General features: G+C 46.6%; 1 protein-coding gene across 1 annotated transcript in view; it reads left to right on the top strand.

Moving 5' to 3' along the window:
• The window catches only part of LOC144693405 (papilin-like), a 52710-nt gene that overhangs the window by 29216 nt on the left and 1725 nt on the right, over positions 1 to 21769 (top strand). Inside the window, exons 10-12 of the mRNA XM_078563284.1 lie at positions 681 to 789; positions 1633 to 1793; positions 19527 to 19740. Of these exons, the coding sequence (XP_078419410.1) occupies positions 681 to 789; positions 1633 to 1793; positions 19527 to 19708 (452 nt within the window). The 3' untranslated portion in view covers positions 19709 to 19740. The remainder of the gene's footprint in view (positions 1 to 680; positions 790 to 1632; positions 1794 to 19526; positions 19741 to 21769) is intronic.

Genomic DNA, 21769 nt, shown 5'->3' with positions numbered 1-21769 from the left:
ATATTGGGGATAGTATGTTGGCATTTACAGGATCGGCATGTGTTTTATCCCAGTTCAGCTGCCTGGGGAGCAGTATCAAGCCTGGTATGAAACTTATTGTTCCTTCACAATACAGCTGTGAAATGTAACATTGTTGATACCTACAAGGATTTTATAGAGACCTGGAAAATGGCAGAACTGCAAGAGTGAGTTTTGTACAGAAAGTTATGTCGCTTAGGATGTTTTGTACAGAAAACATGCCCTTGAACATGCTTTAATTGCAATTTGTATATGGACCCATCCCCACCCATCTCCTTGCATTCTTGCAATGAGGACCTCAGCCTTTAACTGATAACCCTCCCTGCACTTAATAGAAATCTGCTGCCCGTTTCTGTTGCAGTTTTCTTTTGATGATTAAAAGATGTTGATAATCCTGACTGTGCGTGGCAGAGTCATGTCTTCCTGTTAAGAATTTATTTCTCAGTTCTCTGGGAGGTTTGTAGATGGAACAGTCTCAAAGTGGGATAAGAGAACTTCTCCTGTTGCCTGTGTTCATCCATGCCAGGGAAGCAGTGACAAGAGCAGCATGACAAAGTTTCCAGCTGTCTAGTGGGCATTCCCTTTCTCCTGATGCCAAGAGAAATAGCAAATAAAATTAATTGAGATTTAAAAAAACCTAACATGAGTTTTGTCTTCATCAGGAGACCTGAAGATTACAACACCTCCACAGAATCTACGTGTGGCCTCAGGAGGAACAGCAGAATTTCTATGTGTGGTGTCTGCTGCTAATGCCAATATACGATGGACAAGGTAACAAGGACAATATGAAATAAACCAAAGCACAGCACACTTTGACCCTGTATGAGGGGAGGAGATTTAAATAGTTTTAATCCCATTGACCTCATGATTGGTACCAATTAGTGGCTCTCTTTCATCATCTGTCTGCACTCCTTGGTGCAAAGCAGTGGCAGCACTTGACCCTGAGTCTTGTGTTCAAGTCTCAATGCAGTCCTCAGGAAGTGCTGCACTGTTGGAGGTGCCATCTTTTGGATCAAATGTTAAGCTGAGGCCTTGCTAGCCTCTTATGTGTAGACATAAAAGAGCCCATGGCACCTTTGATGAAGAACAGTGTGGGAGGGATGGAAGTTATCCCGGTGCCCTGCTCAAGATTTATCCCTCGACTGACATCGCTATTTGTGGAATCTTGTTCTTTGCAAATCGGCTTGCTGCATTTCCTATATCACTACAGTAACTACACATCACTAAGTATCTAATTGGCTGGGTGGGACTCCTGATGTTATGAAAGGTGCTATATAAATGCAAGTTTTTTTTTTGCTTCCTTTTATTCACTCCCCCATCGAGTAATTCTCCATTATTGTGAGGCATCCCTCATTAATATCTAACACCCCAGCTGAGTGTGAAGCGGTATGAACAATCATCAACTGAAGACCAAATTCATTTCCTACTCTATTGCTAGAACAGTTTGATCATTTATTATGCCCCTTCTTCTCTCCCTCGCCTACTCCCCCACAAACAAGCAAGTGATTTATCCAAAAAAGACTTTTCTATCATTTTCAAAGAGCATACCTATAAACGGAAGAGGAACAATTGCAGAAAAAAGCAATTTAGGACCTGTTTATCTCTCTAAAACAGGAATGGAATCGCTCTAAGAACAGATGGGGAGCACATCTACATTTCACCGGATGGTACTTTGACTTTGCACAATGTTCAATTGGGAGATTCTGGCACTTACACTTGCAATGTGTATAGCGGCTCTCACTCAGTCAGTGCAAGTGCTGAGTTGATGGTCACATGTAAGTAATGGTTCCAGTCACATTTTGGTTTGTTTTACAGTCAAGTCACAGAATCACCCCCACCACCCCTCCCTCCTACTTCCAGATTTTGTGAAGCAATTGTTCTAACCCTTAAATTACAGGGACTGCACATATTTAATGTGATTGTTGACAGCATATGAATTGTAAAAATATTGTTCCCCTTGCCACTTCACCAGCTCAAAAAGTACAAAGCTGCAATGATTGAGTCTGGACAATTTGATTTGGTTAATGTGTTCTTTTAAACAAGGTCAAGTTTGTTGATGTTCAGCAGATGTGTTGAACTTTATTAGTACCAAGTTTTATAACTTCCTGTTCATTTTAGTCAAACCGTTGAACTGGAAATTTGTGGTAAACAATGAGAACCAGATTCCCCTACTTAATCTCAGCCTCCCCACCCTGAAACCTTTCTGACGTCAGCCCCCCACAACACTCCGACATTGATTTCCTCCTTGAAATCCTTGACATGTTATCTCCAGCCTGAAAAATTTGACATTAGTGGTCCCGACCCCTGAAACCTTTTTGATGTTAATTTCCCCCCACAGTGATCCCCAAAACCCATGACGTTCTCCTCCTAAAAGCTTTCTGACTTTACCTTCTGCTAATCGCGGCATTCCTGTTGGCTGCATCAGAGAGAATTTCAGTGAGGAATGCTCTCTATTGTTCAGTAATGTGCCCATTTTGGTCTCAGCTTCATTTCTGTTTTTCATCCAATGGTTCACTGTATTTTATTTTCTTGGAATTCTTGAGGTTTGCATTAACTGCTGGGAAACCTTGCAACCCGCGTATGTGATGACTTCATGCACTTCAGATAGACAGGTCTGCTTCATTGAACTTGTTTATTTTTAAAGTAATAATTTAAAATAAATATCACTTTGCAAAGGGAAGTAGATGGGGAAACATGAGGATAGATTGTAGAGGCAACAAAAAGCTTAGTTAAGAAGATGGATTTTGAGAAGTACTAAATTTTCACAGAGGGGACAAACACCTTGACTGGGACAAAGCTGTACAGTGATATGAAATTTTGGGTAGGGAGGTCAAATATAATTTATTGGGGGAAGCAAAGAACCCGTGTGAGTTGTGGGTCAGTAAAGAGACAGGATGATGGGCAAGTTAACTATAAGAATGGCACATTCTTGGACAACATGGAGGATTGGAATAATTGATTCTGGATCTGATCAAATCATGGTTAAGAGTTTTACTATTGGATGGTCTAAGCTCCAAACGGAGGTGGATAATGTTATGTATTGGAAGAGAGTGGTCAATAGGATGTGGACTTTGTGGATGTGTCTTAGGTTGAACAAGATTTGGAGTATAGTTGGGAAGGAGGGGAAGAAATTAAATCTGTTGCAAGGAATTGCTGTTTATGACAGAGGTTGAAAATGATGACCTAGGCTTTTCTGTTATTGAATTGGAGCATGGTGATAGAGTATTAAGAACATAAGAACTAAGAGCAGGGGAGACCATTCAGCCCCTCGAGTCTGCTCTGTTATTCAGTATGATCGTGGCTGATACTCTGCGTGGAACCGTCTGTGCCTGCTGGCGCCAGGCATGCTTGGCAGCGTGAGCAGACGATATGGCGAGAAGGCCAGAAATTGGTTTCCCGCCCTCAGACGTCGAGAACCTCATTGTACTACATTTGCATAAGGCCAGCCCACCAAAATCATTCCCCCCCCATCAGGCCAATGTGTTTCACAACAGCATATATAAGGCGTGCACTTTGAGGGGAACTTGGAGGAGAGTACACAGTAACGTTGCGCAGCACTCACCTTCAAGGTGAACTTCAAGGCTGAGGTGCATTGAAGGCGTGGGGGCAAGGGCTGCCCTGCGGCTGAGGTGACTTCGGTGTTGGGGCAAGGGCTCCCATGCGGTTGAAGGCAGTGCACAAGAGGGGTGGAGGGAGGGAAATGGCCACGCATTCAAGAAACCTCATGTAAAGTGACAGCTGAGGCAGTTCAGACACAGCCACAATGATATGTGTGGAATCGGGCTTCTAACTTATCTGCCCACTCAAGCAATGCAGAGACATACAAGTGCCGCCAAGTGCTCCAGAGCTTTTCACCTCTCTGGGCACAGACTGCAAAGTAATGAGCATTTTAGTGGACTGCAGAACAGTTGGATGACTGAGCACATTGTACAATACCCTTGCTAAAGTTGGCCATGGAGCAGTCACTGGTTGAGGCACTCACAGACCCTTGCAACGTCATCATCCCGGTTTGGACCAGTCTCCCCTGTGGTTCAATCCAACAGCGCAATCATGCAGTGCAAGTTAGGAGAAAGCCTGTGCCTGACTGAGAGCACTGCATGCAGTCCAGTGGTCAAGGCTGCCGTCGACCGGTCAGGTGGAGTAGGGTGGAGGTGTGTGGGATTTCGGGCAGCCATGCAGCGCTCCAAACTCTGGCCATCCAAGTGGTGGCCAGCACTCTCCAGATGCGTCAAGGGGCCTTCAGACTTAACCAAGAGAGGTTCTTAGTATACCCAAGCTAACCCATGCATCTCTCTCTTTCATCCTGCAGGAGTACAACATCAGGAGCTTGGAGCTTGGTGAACTAGCTGCATGCCTTGTGGTGTACAGAGAGCGGAGACGATGGAGAAGAGAGTGACGGAGGTGCCTGGCTGTGCAGGAGGAGCAGCACCCTCAGGAAGAAGGGGGCGGCTGGGGCTCCCACACATGATGCTGAAGAGCCACAGCGAGCCATTGTTAGTCAGCGCCTGGCTAGACCCAGGGTCTATAGATGGCTCCTTTCATTCCTGCAGATGACCGATAACCAGTGTTGCTGAAGACTGCGCATGTCTAGAGAACTGGTCAGTCACATCTGCCAGCTGCTGCAGGATTTGGTGCCATGGAGGTCATCCATTACCAGTGGCCGTGAAAGTGACTGTGGTGCTCAATTTTTATGCCAGTGGCTCCTTTCAGGGCTCCACAGGTGACCTTTGTGGAATCTCCCAAGCCTCCACCAACAAATGCATCCATGAGGTCGCGGATGCCATGTACGCAAGGGCACACAACTTTGTACATTTCGCCTGGGACCAAGAAAGCCAGGATGCAAGACCGATTGGATTCGCATAGATCTTGGGTTTCTCACAGGTGCAGGATGTAATCAACTGCATTCACTCAGATCTCCATTGCAACAAGGGGTCAACTATGTCAACTGCAAGGGCTTACATTCACTGAATGTGCAGCTGGTGTGTGACCACCAAAAACGCATCCTGCAGGTCTGCGCAGTTTCCAGGGAGTGTCCACGACTCCTACATTCTCAGTCGGTCACAGATCCCTGACGTCTTCTTCCAGGGTCCACAGAGGCTGCAGGGTTCGTTCCTAGGGGACAAGGGCTACCTGCAGAGGATAGGACTGATGACACCTGTGCAGTGGCCTCAGACTGCAGCAGAGCGTCGGTATAACGAGGCTCATGCTGCAACTCGCAACTTGGTGGAGCAAACCATCGGGATGCTGAAGATGAGGTTCCGGTCTGGTGGAGCCCTGCAATATAGTCCGCAGAGGGTGTCACGCATTGTCATCATCTGCTGTGCCCTTTACAACCTGGTGCTGCAATGAGATGATGAGCGGGCTAAGGAGGAGATGCAGGAGCTGGAGGTCCCCTCCGAAGAGGAGGACATCGACGGTGATGAGAGTGAGGAAGTCTTCGAAGACGACGATGACGGCTATGAGGCCCTTGCACTGGCCAGACGAGGCAGGCGCACTCGGGAGGCCCTCACAGCTGCTAGACTCCTGGAGGATGATGACGACCCATGCAGTGAGGAGACACCATAAGTCCTCACGTTGCATCTGTGAACATTTGACTCCACTCTGGCTTACTGCAGAATATCCTCTGTGAGAATGCTTCTGTCATGGAGACGAAGTGGAGGCCCTAATAGACGCATGATTGGAGAAGGATGACAATGACATGCAGTGAGGACGCTCCATAGATCTTCACATAGCCTCTGGGAATGTCTGACTCCTGGCCGAGGGTAGCTTGCTTACACTCTGTGATCAGGGTCATAACATAGGGATGCAGCCATGAAACTTTAAAAACATCTGTCCTTCTTCAGAACCTGACTCCATCAGGAGCACAGTGTTACTGGTCACAGATGCTGAAGAGATGGGGGCCAGCCCCACCTTAAAAGGTACTGAGAGCACACAGAAAGTATGATGGAAATCTGTGGCGCCTGCCCATGACATTCTGGCAGTAATGACAAGCACCGTCAAGGTGCAGGCATCATGAATATGCCCAGGGGGCACAAGGCTGGATCACCATTTTGGTCTGAAGGCTGCACAAAGCACAGGGAAGAGGACCTGGACTGAGACAGCTGCCTTTATCGTGTGTAGAAAGGTTTCACATTTGAAAGACAAGAACACTGCTCATCAGAACAAGGAGCCATGGGCAGGGAGACATTCTTAGGTGTTTATTTACAATAGTGAGTGTTATGTACAAGTGATTAACACCCATGCCCAGGCTGTGCAACTACATCTTCTTAGCCCCTTTCGTGGCGCAGAGCCGTGATTGCCCTGTTGCCGAAGAAGGGGGATCTCCGCCTACTTAAAAACTGGCGCCCGGTCTCCCTCCTCAGCACGGACTATAAAATATTCGCCAGAGCCATGTCTTCTCGGCTCGGCACCGTGCTGGACCGCATGATCCACCCTGACCAGTCCTACACCGTCCCGGACCGCTCGATCTACGACAACGTCCATCTGGTCCGGGACATAATCCACCATTCCCAGAGGGCTGGTCTGTCGAGCGCCTTCCTGTCCCTTGATCAGGAGAAGGCGTTCGACAGGGTGGATCACGAATATTTACTCGGGACTCTGCGAGCATTCGGTTTCGGGACGCACTTTGTCGCCCGGATCCGACTTCTGTACACCGCCGCGGAGTGTCTAGTGAAGGTTAACGGGTCCCTGACAGCGCCCCTTCGCTTTGGGAGAGGGGTACGTCAGGGCTGCCCCCTGTCCGGCCAGTTGTATTCTATTTGCGTGGAGCCTTTCCTGCGCCTCTTGCGGAGGAGGTTGTCGGGATTGGTTCTGCGCGGGCCGGGCATCGGGGTGGTCCTTTCGGCATACGCCGATGACGTGCTCCTAATGTTTAATGACCCGGCTGACCTGCGGAGGATGCGCGAGTGCCAGGAGGTCTACTCTGCGGCTTCTTCTGCCAGGATCAACTGGGAGAAATGTTCTGGACTCCTGGTCGGCCCGTGGCAGACGGATCCCCTACCCGAGGAGCTCAGGCCTTTCACCTGGAGCAGGACCAGCATCCTCTACCTGGGGGTCCATCTCTGCCCTGCCGAGGAATCCTGGCCGGCCAACTGGCAGGAACTGGAGGCGAAAGTCACCGCTCGCCTGTGGCGCTGGACAGGACTGCTCCGAGTGCTGTCTTACCGGGGTCGAGTTCTGGTCATAAACCAGCTGATCGCCGCCATGTTGTGGTATCGGCTGGTCACTTTGACCCCTCCCCCGGACTTTGTCGCGAAAATCCAGAGAATGCTAGTCGACTTCTTCTGGGACAAAAGATTGCACTGGGTCGCCGCTGAGGTTCTGAGTCTCCCGCTTAGGGAGGGCGGTCAGGCGCTGGTGTGCCTACGCACGCAGGTGGCGACTTTCCGTCTTCAGACCCTGCAGCGATACCTTTACGTCGAGCCTCCTCCGAGATGGTGTGCCCTGGCGACGTATTTCTTCCGCCAGGTGCACGGCCTGAATTACGACGTGCAGCTCCTGTTTGTAGATCAGAGGGGCCTCGGCTCCTTCCAGGTGTTGCCCGTCTTTTACCAGGACCTGATCAAAGTCTGGAACGTGGTCGCCACGCGACGCAGCTCTCCCCCGTCAGGAGTAGTGGCTATCGTCAGAGAGCCGCTGCTCAGGAATCCGCCCCTCCGTCCCTTTCAGTGGCTGGCGGAGAGGAGGGCTGTGGCTGCCGGGGTGACCAGGGTCGGGGACGTGCTGGGTGGCGGAGGACTGGGCTGGATGCTCCCGCAGGAGTTGGCGCGTCGCGCGTCAGTGAGTGTCCAGGTCGCAGCCGATGCCATCCAAGACCTAAAAACGGTCGTGCTCGGACCCGAAGTCATTTTAGGTCTGGAGGTGGCTCAGGTGCGCGGTGATCTTCCAGCTGAACGTTCCCCTGTTCGGACGGAATTCCACATTGGCCCCAAGCCCCGAAACCTCCCTCGGGTGCCGGTGCCCCGCAATAATATGAGCCGCCTCGGGGACATGCCCTCCGTGCCATTTGGCACGGTGCGGAGGGGTTTTCTGTACGGACTGCTGCTGCACACCTTCCATTTTCTCGCCCTGGTCCGCCGCCCGGACACGCCCTGGCGTGCCTTGTTGCCGTCCGGCGGCGGAGGCCCCCGATGGGAGGCCCTCTACGGAGGAGTTCTCCCCCTTTCTATCGGGGACCTGGGTTGGAGGGTGTTGCATGCGGCAGTCCCCTACAATAGGAGGATGTGTAGGTTCACGGACTCCCAAGACACCTGCTCTTTTTGCGGTCTTGTGGAGTCCGTGGACCACGTGTATATAGGGTGTCTTAGGCTGCACTCCCTTTTTAGTTATTTAAAAAATCTTTTGTTACTGTTTTGGTTGCACTTCAGTCCCACGCTCCTGATCTACGGACACCCGGTGCGGAAGGGGGTCGGGAAGGAGGAGGACCTCCTCGTGAACCTGCTCCTGGGCCTGGCCAAGTTGGCCATCAACAGGTCCAGGCAGCGGGCGATCGACGGGGGAGTCCCGCCCGATTGTTTGTCCCTCTTCCGCGGCTACGTTCGCGGCCGGATGTCCCTGGAAAGGGAGCACGCGGTGTCTGCCGGCACCATCGAGGCCTTCCGTGCTCGGTGGGCACCGCGGGGTCTGGGGTGTTTTGTTGACCCCTTTAATCACATCTTAGTTTGATGTTTGTAAGGTTCCTTTACAGTTTTTCCTTGATTTTACAGCTGACCTGACTTAGGGGCTGTGCTTGTTCTTTTTGCTCATTTAGTTTATTGTTTTGACTCAAAAGAGTTACATCTTCTTAACCTTTGCTGTGTCTTGGTGCACCCCGTACATCCACACTGGAGGTGGAGGCAGCCTACTGACTGATACGCTTTGTCTGTGAGCACCTTGGTAGGTGTCCTCTGGCTGGCTGAGACTGGAGGACCCCGGCCAGCTTGCCCTGCATGAAGAGGGACGGAGAGAGTGTAAGCAGGATGCTTGCCAGGCCAAATGATAAGTATCCCTGGCATGTGTCGGCGGTGCTGTGTGTGGCAGTGGCACCCTCCTCAATCTGTGGAGCTAGAGCTGCTGAGGTCACAGGAAGAGGGGATTCGGATGGGTCGGAGACTCCCAAAGTCACCTGGATGGATGGCCCTGGGGGGTACACCTGCTGATCCTCCTCCCTATGGGTGCCCAAAGGCCCCTGGCTTGAGGATAAGGGATAGCTGGAGTGAGATCAGGCTGCCCCACACCTCTCTCGCGTACACACTGTTGGAGGCCAACTATGGCATCGGTGATGGAGTTCAGCCCGCGCAGCAGTGACGTCCTGGACCAAGGTCTCCATGGCGGCCGCCATCCTACCGGTGTTGACCTCAGTGCATTAGCATGCTGGCACTATCACCTCGGTCTGAAGACGGATGGACTCCTCCATTGTGCATTGCAATCTGAGGAGAGCAGTGGACATCCCTTTCTGATGTTCCCGAGCTTGCCATTGCAGCTCCAGCAACTGTGACATGATCCAGTCCAAAGGCTCATCATCTGACTGAATCAGCAAATTTATGGCCTCCAGCAGTCCTCCCAGTGTCAGACACCTGGGAAGTCCCTGCTGTGGATCAGAAAGTGCTATGTGCTCACCAGATTGTGATCCTGAGGCGACTCTAAAATTAAGTTCCGCCAAGTTGTGTGTCTCTGCACTGGTGGAGGGTGTGAGTGAGCGCTGTGACGGGTCTTAAGAGATGGTTTCAACGGATTCCTCTTCCGAACTCCCCTCGGTCTTGATTGGAGGCCCTGGGTTGTGGATTCTGTTGGCTGTTTCCCAGATGTGCCTACAAAAGCAAGGAGAGATAATTAGTGCATGGCAGTAGCTTGTGAAAGAGGACACATCACTCACAGCATGGTTGTCTGATGAATGTTGCACTGCTGGATCCTCACTTGGTAGAGCAGCACTGACCTCACCATTAGCACAGGAATGATCCAGATCCTCACCGGCCAGCTTGATGGCTCTGTTTTCAAAGTCCACGAGGACCTTGATTTCAGGCATTCCTCCACCAGTCTGCGACCTCTCCCTCTTAATGTGTGCCATCTTGTCCTGCATGAATACAGATAGCGAGAGTGTAAGCAGGGTGCCTGTCAGGCCAGATGATAAGTATGACTGGCATGTGTGAGTGGTGAGTGGTCCCATGGACGGAGTGAGGACAACGAAGGTGTGTGAGAGAGAGTGAATGGTGATGTCCCTTGAACTGCCAGTGAGTGAGGGCCCTGTGGATGTGTGATGGGTTTGTGAGTGTGAGAGTTGAGAGTGATGAGAAGAGTGACTTACCCTGGTGGAATGGAGGAGATCATTCATCCTCTTGCGGCACTGGGTAGCTGTCCTCTTTTGCAAGGCGTTGGCGCTAACCACCACCTCCCAAGCCGGATTAGCGATGTTGCTGCCCATCCTGTGGCCAGAGTGGAGGTAGAGGACATCACTGCCTCCACTGGATCCAAAAGGCACTCGTGGGATGCATAATTCAACCTGAGGTCTTCTTGCTTTTCGGGGCCATGTCTTTTGTGCAGCAGTCATGGGCTGGAAGTAGTAAGAGGTGTGTGTGTGGCTGCACTTTAAATATGGCGCCCGACATGATGAAGCAGTGAGGCGATGGTGTGGCAGGTGAATGAGAGCTCACCTGCCATGGAAACGGCGTGTTTCCCAGGAATGCATAATTAGTGCAGCGGGTTTGGCAAGAAGCTGCCATTGCGGCCGGCAGGTAAACATTGTTTTACCTGCCCGCCACCACACTTAGTGCAAACCTGGGACAATTCCGCCCTCTGCCTCAACCCTGTTTTCCTGCCCACTCCCCATATCCCTTGATTTCCTGACATATCAAAAATCTATTCATCTCAGCCTTGAATATGTTCAACAATGGAACATCCACAACCCTATGGGTTGAAGGATTCCAAAGATTCACAATCCCTTGAGTGAAGAAATTTCTTCTCATCTCAGTCCTGAATGATCAACCTCATATCCTGAGTCTGCCCCCCTCGTGTTTTAAATTCTTCATCCAGGGAAATAATCTCTCAGTGCCTACCCTACCAAGCCCCTCCAGAATTTTGAATGTTTCAATGAGATTGCCCGTCAGTCTTCTTAATTCTGTTAGACTTAACTGCTGTCAGACCCACTGAGTTTTTCCAGCGCTTTTTGTTTTTGTTTCAGATTTCCAGCATCCGCAGTATTTTGCCTCTCATCCCAGGAACCTGGCTCAAGGAAGGCAGGACTGGGTGTTAAATATTCCTGGGTGCAAGGTGTTCAGAAAAGATAGGAAAGGAAGAAAAGGAGGAGGGTTGGCAGTATTGGTTAAGGAGAATATTGCAGTGCTGGATAAAGAGGAAGTCCCAGAGGGTTCAAGGGCGGAATCAATTTGGCTAGAGCTAAGGAACAAAAAGGATACAAATGCATTGCTCGGTATAGTCCATAGACTGCCAACTAGTGGGAAGGATGTAGAGGAACAAATCTGCAGGGAAATTACAGAGAGATGCAGACATTATAGAGTAGTAAGATGGGGGAGTTTAAATTATCTGAATATAGAGTAGTGGTGCATAGGATGAGGACTTGGTGGATGTAGACTGGATAGTGTAAAGGGCAGAGAGAGACAAGCATTCCTAGATTGTGTCCAGGAGAATTTTCTACAGCAATATGTGTCTAGTCCAACAAGAAAGGATGCGCTGTTAGACCTGTTCCTGGAAATGAGTTGGGCCAAGTATATTAAGTATCAGTGGGGGAACATTTAGGAGACAGTGATCATTGTATCGTAAGGTTTAGGGTAACAGTAGAAAAGGACAATAGGCAATCCAGAGTAAGAATAATTAACTGGGTGAGAACCAACTTCAATGGGGCAAGAATGAAACTGGGCCAGATAGACTGGAATGAAAGGTTGGTAGGAGAAACTGTAGCTGAACAATGGGCTACCTTCAAAAAGGAAATGGTTCACACACAGTCAAGTATATTCCCTCAAAAGAGAAAGGTAGGGCAAACAAATCCAGAGCTCTCTGAATGAAAAAGGAGATAGAAATTTAGATAAAGAAGAAAAAGTGTGCTTATAACAGGTGTCAGGTAGAAAATACAATTGAGAACCAAGAGGGTTCAGAGGGGAGGTGAAGAAGTGAATAAGAGAAGCAAAGAGGGATTATGAGAAAAGACTGGCAGCCAACATAAAGGGAAATCCCAAAGCCTTCTGTCGGTATATAAATAGTAAAAGGAGAAGCAGGGCTGATTAAGGACCAAAAAGGCGATTTACACATAGAGGTAGGGGACATGGCTAAGGTGTTAAATGAATACTTTGCATCTTTACCAAGGAAGCAGAGGCTACCCAAGCCATGGTAACAGAGGACTTAAAGTTGACAAGGCACTGAGACCAGATGAGATGCATCCAAGGATATTGAAGGAAGTGAGAGTAGAAATTGCAAGGGCACTGACCATAATCTTTTAGTCTTCCCAAGACTCAGGGGAGGTGCCAGGGTATTGGAGAATTACAAACATTACCTTGTTCAAAAAAGGTAGGATAACTCCAGCAATTACAGACCAGTCAATTTAACTTCAGTGGTGGGGAAGCTTCTAGAAACAATCATTTGGGATAGAATTAGTAGTCAAATGGAAAAATGTGGGTTGATTAGGAAAAGCCAGCATGGATTTCTAAAGGGGAAATCGTGTTTGACTAACTTGCTGTAGATTTTTGAAGAGGTAACAGAGAGGGTTGATGTGGTGTACATGGACTTTCAAAGACATTCGATACAGTGCCACATAACAGACTTGTGAGAAAAGTTATAGCTCATGGAATAAAAGGGACAATAACAACATGGATACAAAATTGGCAGGGAATAATAGCCAATGGATATTTTTCAGACTGAAGGAAGGTTTGTAGTGGAGTTCCCCGGGGATCAGTATTAGGACCCTTGCTTTTCCTTATATATTTTAATTACCTAGATTTTGGTGTGCAGGGGACGAAACTTGGAAGCATTGTAAACTGTGAGAACAGTGTAGAACTTCAAAAGAACATAGACAAGTTGGTGGAGTGGGCAGATAGGCAGCAGATGCAGTTCAATGCAGAGAAGTTTGTGGTGATGCATTTTGGTAGGAAGAACATTTGGTAGGCGAGACAAAAAAAATGAGTACAATTCTTAAGGAGGTGAAGGAGCAGAGGGACCTGGGTGCATAGATCATTGAAGGCAACAGGACAGGTGGAGAGAGCATTTAATAAAGCGTACAGTATCATGAGCTTTATTAATAGGGGCATAGAGTACAAGAGCAGGGAGCTTATGCTGAGCTTATATAAGACACTAGTTAGACCTCAGCTGGAGTATTGTGTACAGTTCAGGGTGCCATACTATGGGAAGGATGTGAACGCATTGGAGAGAGTGCAGAAGAGGTTTACAAGAATGGTTCCAGGGATGAGAAACTTCAGTTATGAAGATAGATTGGAAAGGTTGGGACTGTTCTCCTTGGAGAGGAGAAGGCTAAGAGGATATTTGCTAGAGGTGTTCAAAATCATGAGGGGGCTAGATAGAGTAGATAAGGAGAAACTGTTCCTGCTTGTAAAAGGATTGAGAACAAGAGGGCACAGATTTTAAGTGATTTGCGAAAGAAGCAAATGTGATGTGAGAAAAAACTTTTTCACACAGTGAGTGGTTCAAGTCTGGAATACACTGCCTAGAAAGGTGGTGGAGGCAGGTTCAATCAAGGCATTCAACAGGGTATTTGCATATAAACAATGTGTAAAGGTACAGGGAAAAGGTGGGAGAATGGCACTAAGTCATAATGCTCATTTAGAGAGCCAGTGCAGTAATGATGGACTGAATGGCCTCCTTCTGCGCCATAACAATTCTGTGAACCAATCCAGTGAACTGTCGCTGTACTCGCCTCCAAGGCAAGTATATCCTTAAATATGGAGACCAAAACTATGCACAGTACTCCAGATGTGGTCTCACCAAAGCCGTACACAATCGTAGCAATGACTTCTTTATTCTTGTATTCCAATCCTCTTGCCCTCCTAAATGTTTGCTTTACCTGCATGCTACGTGTTCCTTCTATGAGTACACCCAAGTCTCTCTGAACATCTACGTATAAAAGTTTTGCACCTTTTAAAAAATATTCTGCTTTCCTATTCTCACCACCAAAGTGAATAACCTCATGCTTTCCCACATCATACTCAACCAGCCACCTTGTTATCTATTCACTTAACCTACCTATATCTCTTTGCAGCTTTTTTGTGTCCTCCTCCTAGCTTAAATTCCCACCTAATTTTGTATTGCCAGCCAGTTTAGATACATTACTCTGTCTCTCTGTCCAAGTCATTCATATAGATTGTAAACACCTCAACACCGATCCTTAGAGCACCCCACTATTACAGCCTTCCAACTTGAAAATGCCCTGTTTATCTATACTCTCTGCTTCTTATCCATTAACCAATCCTCTAACAATGCAAATATTATTGCAGAATTACACAGTGCAGAATCTGCACCGACACATGAGAAACACCTGACCTACCTACCTAATCCCATTTACCAGCACTTGGCCCACAGCCTTGAATGTTATGACATGCCAAGTGCTCATCCAGGTACTTTTTAAAGGATGTGAGGCAACCTGCCTCCACCACACTCCCAGGCAGCGCATTCCAGACTGTCACCACCCTCTGGGTAAAAAGATTTTTCCTCACATTCCCCCTAAACCTCCTGCACCTCACCTTGAACTTATGCCCCCTTGTGACTGACCCTTCAACTAAGGAGAACAGATGCTTCCTATCCACCCTGTCCATGCCCCTCATAATCTTGTGCACCTCGATCAGGTCACCTCTCAGTCTTCTCTGCTCCAACGAAAAGAACCCAAGTCTATCCAACCTCTCTTCATAACTTAAATGTTTCATCCCAGGCAACATCCTGGTGAATCTCCTCTGCACCCCCTCCAGTGCAATCACATCCTTCCTATAATGTAGTGACCAGAACTGCACACAGTACTCCAGCTGTGACCTCACCAAGGTTCTATACAACTCCAACATGCCCACCCTACTTTTGTAAACTATGCCTTGATTGATAAAGGCAAGTGTCCCAAATGCCTTTTTCACCACCCCACTAACATGCCCCCCCCCGCCTTCAGAGATCTATGGACACACACACCAAGGTCCCTTTGTTCCTCAGAACTTCCTAGCGTCATGCCGTTCATTGAATACTTCCTTGTCAAATGACTCCTTCCAAAGTGTATCACCTCACACTTTTCTGGGTTAAATTCCATCTGCCACTTATCTGCCTGTCTATATCTTCCTGTAGCCCAAGACACTCAACCTCACTGTTAACCACCCGGCCAATCTTTGTGTCATCCGCAAACTTACTAATCCTACTCCTCACATAGTCATCTCTGTTGTTTATATAAATGACGAATAATAGGGGACCCAGGACAGATCCCTGTGGTACGCCACTGGACACGGGCTTCTAGTCACAAAAGCATCCTTCTGTCATCACCCTCTGTCTCCGACAACTAAGCCAATTTTGAATCCACCTTATCAAATTACCCTGTATCCCATGTGCATTTGCCTTCTTTATATGTCTCCCATGTGGGACCTTGTCAAAGGCTTTGCTGAAATCCATATAAACTACATCAACTGCACTACCCTCATCTACACACCTGGTCACCTCTTCAAAAAATTGAATCAAATTTGATAAGCATGATCTTCCTCTGACAAAGCTATGCTGTCTATTCCTGATCCCTATCTCCAGGGATAGATTCTCTCCTTCAGAATTTTCTCCAATAGTTTCCAGACCACTGACATGAGACTCACCGGTTTGTAGTTCCCTGGCTTATCTCTACACTTCTTAAATAGCGGAACCACATTAGCTGTTCTCCAGTCCTCTGGCACCTCACCCGTGGCCAGAGAGGAATTAAAAATTTGTGTCAGAGCCCCTGCGATCTCCTCCCTTGCCTCCCGCAATGGACTGGGACACAAATCATCTGGACCTGGAGATTTGTCCACTTTTAAGCCTGTCAACACCTCCAATACCTTGTCACTCCCTATGTCAATTTGCTCAAGAACCTCACAGTCCCTCTCCCCGAGTTCCATACATTCATCCTCATTCTCTTGGGTGAAGATGAATGTGAAGTACTCGTTCAACACTCTACCAATGTCCTGTGGCTCCATCCATAGATTGCCCCCTTGGTCCCTAATGAGCTCTACTCTTTCCCTGGTTATCTCCTTCCCATTGATATACTTATAGAATATCTTGGGATTTTCCCTACTTTTACCAGCCAGAGCTTTCTCATATCCCCCTTTGCTCTCCTAATTGCTTTCTTAAGCTCCACCCTGCACTGTCTGTACTCCACTAATGCCTCCGCTGATTTGCTCCCCCTTGCACCTGCTAAAAGCCTCTTTTCCTTCTCATCGTATCCTGAATATGTCTGGTCATCCATGGTTCTCTGGGCTTGTTACTCCTTCCTATCACCCTAGAGGGAACATGTTGAGCCTGTACCCTCCCCATTTCCGTTTTGAACGCCACCCCCCCCCCCCCCCCCCCCACCCCCCCACCCCCCGCTGCTCTTCTGTAGATTTCCCCACAAGTAGCTGTTCCCTGTCTACCTTGGCCAGATCCTGCCTTATTTTCCTTAAATCCGCTCTCCCCAATCCAAAACATTTTTTTGCAACTTATCTATTTCTTTGTCCATAACAAGCTTAAATTGTACCATGTTGTGGTCGCTATCACTAAAGTGCTCCCCCACCACCATCTCAGCCACCTATCTGGCTTCATTCCCCAGAATTAGGTCCAGCACTGCGCCATCTCTTGTTGAACCCTCTACATATTGACCTAAAACGTTCTCCTGTATACATTTGAAGAAATCCACTCCATCCAAGCCCTTAACACTATGCCTATCCCAATTAATGTTGGGAAAGTTGAAATCACCTAATATAATTACCCTATTGTTGTTTTTACACACCTCCACAAATTGTGCATATATTTGCTCCTCAATTTCCTGCTGACTATCTGGGTGTCTATAATAAACACCTAACAATATGGCTGCCCCTTTTTTATTCCTAAGCTCTACCCACAAAGCTTCATTTGATGCCCCCTCCAAGATATCATCTCTCCTTACTGCAGTAACTGACTCCTTCACTAATAAAACAATGCCTCCTCCACTTTTACCCCCTCCCCTGTCTCGCGTGAAGATTCTATATCCCGGAATGTTGAGCTGCCAATCCTGCCCCTCCCTCAACCATGTCTCTGTGATGGCTACTATATCACAATTCCACGTGTCAATCCTCACCCTTAACTCATCCGTTTTACCTGTAATACTCCTGGCATTAAAGTAGAGGCCATCCAGCCTTGTCTTACTCCCCTGAAACTTAATGCAGCTGTACTCCCTCTGACTTAATTGTTTTACTGTATTATGATGTGTCCCTATTCTGCTAACATTTTGTGTCCCCTCCCCCTGCTGAATTAGTTTAAACACCTCCTAACAGCACTAGCAAACCCACCCGAAAGGATGTTAGTCCCGCTCTGGTTCAGATGTAGACCATCCCGCTTGTACAGGTCCCACCTTCCCCAGAAATGGTCCCAGTGATCCAAGCATCTAAAACCCGCCCTCCTGCACCAACTCTTAACTCTAACACCACGAGCCCTTATCTTGCCTTTACCTTTTAGAAATCCAAGTACACTACATTTACTGACTCCTCTTTATCTACCCTAAAAGTTACGTCCTCAAAAAACTCTAAATTTATCAAGAACGATTTCCCTTTTATAAAACCATATTGACTCTGATCATACTATGATTTTCTAAGTTCATTGTTAAGACTTTCTTAATAACAAATTCCAGCATTTTCCTGACTACTGATGTCTGGCCAACTGGCCTGTAGTTCCCTGTTTTTTCTGATCCTCCTTTGTTGAATATCAGTGTTATATTTGCTAACTTCCAATCTGCTAAGATCATTCTGGGACCAAGGGAATTTTGGAAAATCATAACCACTGCATCCACTATTTCCGCAGTTACCTAGGAGATGTAGGGCTGAATATCATCGGCATACTTGTCAAAACTAACGCAATGGCTACTGATCATGTTGCTGAGGTAGCTCCAGTATTGACCTGGTACTATATGAACCTGCTTTCAAACTAGTAATCTAATGTATAGCTGATTAAGCTGAGGTACTGGGCTGAATTTTATTACGGGCTTTGGGATCGCAATGCAGAGCAATATGTGGGTCCCGAGCATGTCCTCCTAATTGACTGCCTGCAGGCTCCTGACATTGCCAGCCCAATCAGAGGGCTGGCAGCTCTGAAGCTTCAGCCATTCCACTGGGAGTGGTGGGTGCTACTATAGGAGACCTTACAAGCTTGGGCAGGTAAGTAAATTAAAAATTTTGAGGTCAGAGGGGGAAACCCCTTCGAGGGGGATTGTTGGGGCCACGAAGGCTTCCTTCCCCACCCATGGCTCCAATGGCCACCTCTCCCCCCCAGGGAGGCCGCCTCCATGACACTGCAGTCTCCCCATGTGGTGGTGGCAGGGCACACAGAAAAATGACCCTTACTTGGACCTTTATGCAAATTGCTTGTCCCCTTCCTTGGGGCAGGCAGCTAATCCCCTCACAGCTTGCCACTGGGAAGCTTTCCTTATGTTGGGGAGCTGTGCTGACGGGGCTCCCTACTATTTTACTGGCCATTAGGTTTGTGCTTAATCAACTCAATTCATTTGAGGTTTCAGCAGTGCTCAAATTAATCTCAGTCTCCTGGTGGGAAAGGAAGAGAGAAAAATCAGCCAAGGTACATGCTCTGTTGCTATTCAGTGCCCCCTACTGGGAGGTAACTGGCTCTCATAACCAATAGCCTGGTGCCGCTCAAATGTAAGTAATCTGACTGTATATGATGGGAGCAAATAATATTTGCATTAAATTCAATTGATGTTGCTGGTAAAGAAAATTGCACTCTTCACTCAACTACACAGGTTTTGCATCATCCTTTACATTTGTTACTGTATAGATTACAGAAACTGGCTTTTCAGACTGATATGCTATACAGACAATTGTAACAATCAAGAACTCTTATTTGTACATTCTGCTCACCATTAACCAAATGAATTAAATTAAGTCACAACTGAAACAAAGCTGAAGGAACAGATTATAAACATTTAAATACACTATTTAATTTCCAGCTAAACAGCCCAGGATTTATATCCAGTTCTTATTAGAATCAGTAGTCATCGTCATTACAGCACAGCAGGCCATTCAGCCCATGCCTTCTGTTGAGGATGTAAACTTTTTATGGTATTTTTGGGTTAGCCAGTACATGGCTGGGGGTGGGGTGGTGGGGGGTGTTGAAATATCTTTGATGACAACTCCTCTACTCCAAAACTGCTATTTAACTTTACTCCATAGACAATCCATTCTGGTCTCGATCATGGAATTGATAGTGAGCTGAAAGCTAATTTCTGTATGTTTGGTACATAATTGTGAAATAGAGTCTCTAACATGGTTGGATGAAAAGGATAGATTCTAAATTTTTGTTACATTTAAAGTATTTTCACGTGATAATTTTTTCAGCCATGGAACCAGTGGTGCAACCTACAGACCATTATTCAGGGTGTATGGATCAACCAGAACTGGCTAATTGTGATCTGATAGTACAGGCCAATCTCTGCTCCAATCAGTACTACTCCAGTTTTTGCTGTTCAAGTTGCTCCAGGCACTGGTCACGTAACCAGCATCTACAACAGCAGGGATAATGGTGGCGTATGCGGGGAGCTTTGGTACTCAGGTGATGGGGTAGAATTTCTGTTTACTCTTTTTGTTGCTTGGATGAGGTGATTAGTGGATGTTTTCAGGCAATATCTTAACAACACTAGCCTCAGTGATCAGGCAAAACAGTGAATGAAAGAAAAAGAGATTGGTTGATATTTATTATTTTTCTTAGGAATTGGGGTCCATTTTTAGCAAGTAGCAGCTAAGAGAACCCTCATTAAAATACCCTGTGTTTGATTTAATAATCAATTCCTCTGTGGGACCCCAACTATGAACACAGCGAGAGAAAAAATAAAGTTTAAAATAAACTGATCTATGATTTCTAACTTCACTACATTTTTTCTCATTCCCCTCTCCTTCCTTGTATTGAAAGAAGCTGGGAATCCAGCTACTTAACTGGTTTGTGTTACTCCATTATACCTCATACTAGATGATCAAGATGAATTTTGGTTTGGAAAGGTTTTCAGTTTTTGCTCCCTACTCGAGTGGCCTGTACCTGAGAATTAGCCCAAAAAGCAAACAAATATCCATTTTTAGCATGATGTCAGGAAATCATGTAGGGCTGAATGTATGCTTCACACTTTTTTTTAAAAGCACAAGCACAGAAAAAGACTAAGCAATTGATCCCTACAAGAGAACTTAAGAAATAGGAGTAGGCCATTCTGCCCTTCGAGCCTGCTCCAGCATCCAATAAGGTCATGGCTGATCTGATTGTGGTCATAACTTCCCTTTCCTGCCTGTCCCCATTACCCTTGATTCCCTTGTCAATCAAAAAACTGTCCAATTGAGCTTTGAATGCTCTCTGGGGAAGAGAATTCCAAAGTCGAACAACCCTCAGAGAAGAAATTCCTTATCTCTGTCTTAAATGGGAGACCCCTTTGTTCTAGATTCACCCATGAGGAGAAACATCCTCTTAGTAGCCACCCCATCAAGCCTCCTCAGAATCTTTCATGTTTCCAAAAGATCACCTTCTCATTCTTCTAAACTCCAATGAGTATAGATCCAAACAGCTTAACCTTTCTTCATATTCATGTTGAATTCCTGTGCTGGATCTCTGAAAGAACTACCAGAGCGGAGGAGTGGGACTTCTTCATAGCCCTGCAATTTCAAAAGTCTAACATCTTATGAAATTAAAAACAAAAAAAAAATGAAACCACACAGCAATACATAAGCGTTTGGAAAAGAATGAGCCATGGCAAGGTGCAAAATATGGCTCCTGAAAAGTCTCCATCCAAAAAGTTAACTTATTTTTTCTTTAAGTGCTCCATTTCCAGCATTTTGCTTTTATTCAGTTTTTTTTCCCTTCTATACATTTCCATCAGGCAAAAATTGACCATTCCATTTAAATCATACTTAAGCCACAGTTTTCAATTGGTAGTGAGTCATTGTAGAATATTGCCTGAAAACCTCCTCTCTCCTTTGATTTGGATGTCTATACTACAGATTGCCTCACATGCATGTTTTAACTTCATCTAACAGTACTAATGCCTTCTTAGTTTATTTGCATGGCTGATATTTCTTCTCCTATAAATCAACTGTTTCTCAGTACCTTTTTTGTGGGTTTTTCTTTTCCTTGTCAATTTAAACTGCTATCCTGATGAACCTGCTATCATTTTAGCTCTCAGCCTCTTCACGGCAGGGTCTAAATGAGGTTTGGTTATGAAATACAATTTATAGTTTATAAGATGGTTGTGTTCATTTATTAGAATATAGAGAATTATAAGGCTGATTGTTTCAAAGAACCGTATTACTTAGCGAAAGCTGGGGGGATATCGCCAATGCCCTTTTCTCCTCATCTATGATTAAAAATGTTTAATATCTCTGAAGGGAGGAAAATAGCTGTTCTATGTCAGAAAATCATTTTTTTCTATATCAATTTCTGGGGAATATGATGCATTAGTTTTCTCTCCAGTCAGGTTTCATTTCAGACCTTTGGAGTAAGTCTGGCCAGCTTGTTTTGTTGAAACAACAGCTTCTAACCTAATAATGGTTGTGGTTTTTTTCCACCCTACATATACCTTACAGCAGGTAATACAGCCATCCCA

The sequence above is a fragment of the Cetorhinus maximus genome, chromosome 18, assembly GCF_964194155.1.
Source record: "Cetorhinus maximus chromosome 18, sCetMax3.hap1.1, whole genome shotgun sequence".
In the NCBI taxonomy this organism is placed as follows: Eukaryota; Metazoa; Chordata; class Chondrichthyes; order Lamniformes; family Cetorhinidae; genus Cetorhinus; species Cetorhinus maximus.
The sequence above is the reverse complement of the archived record's forward strand: the minus strand, read 5'-3'. Positions and strand labels throughout refer to the sequence as shown.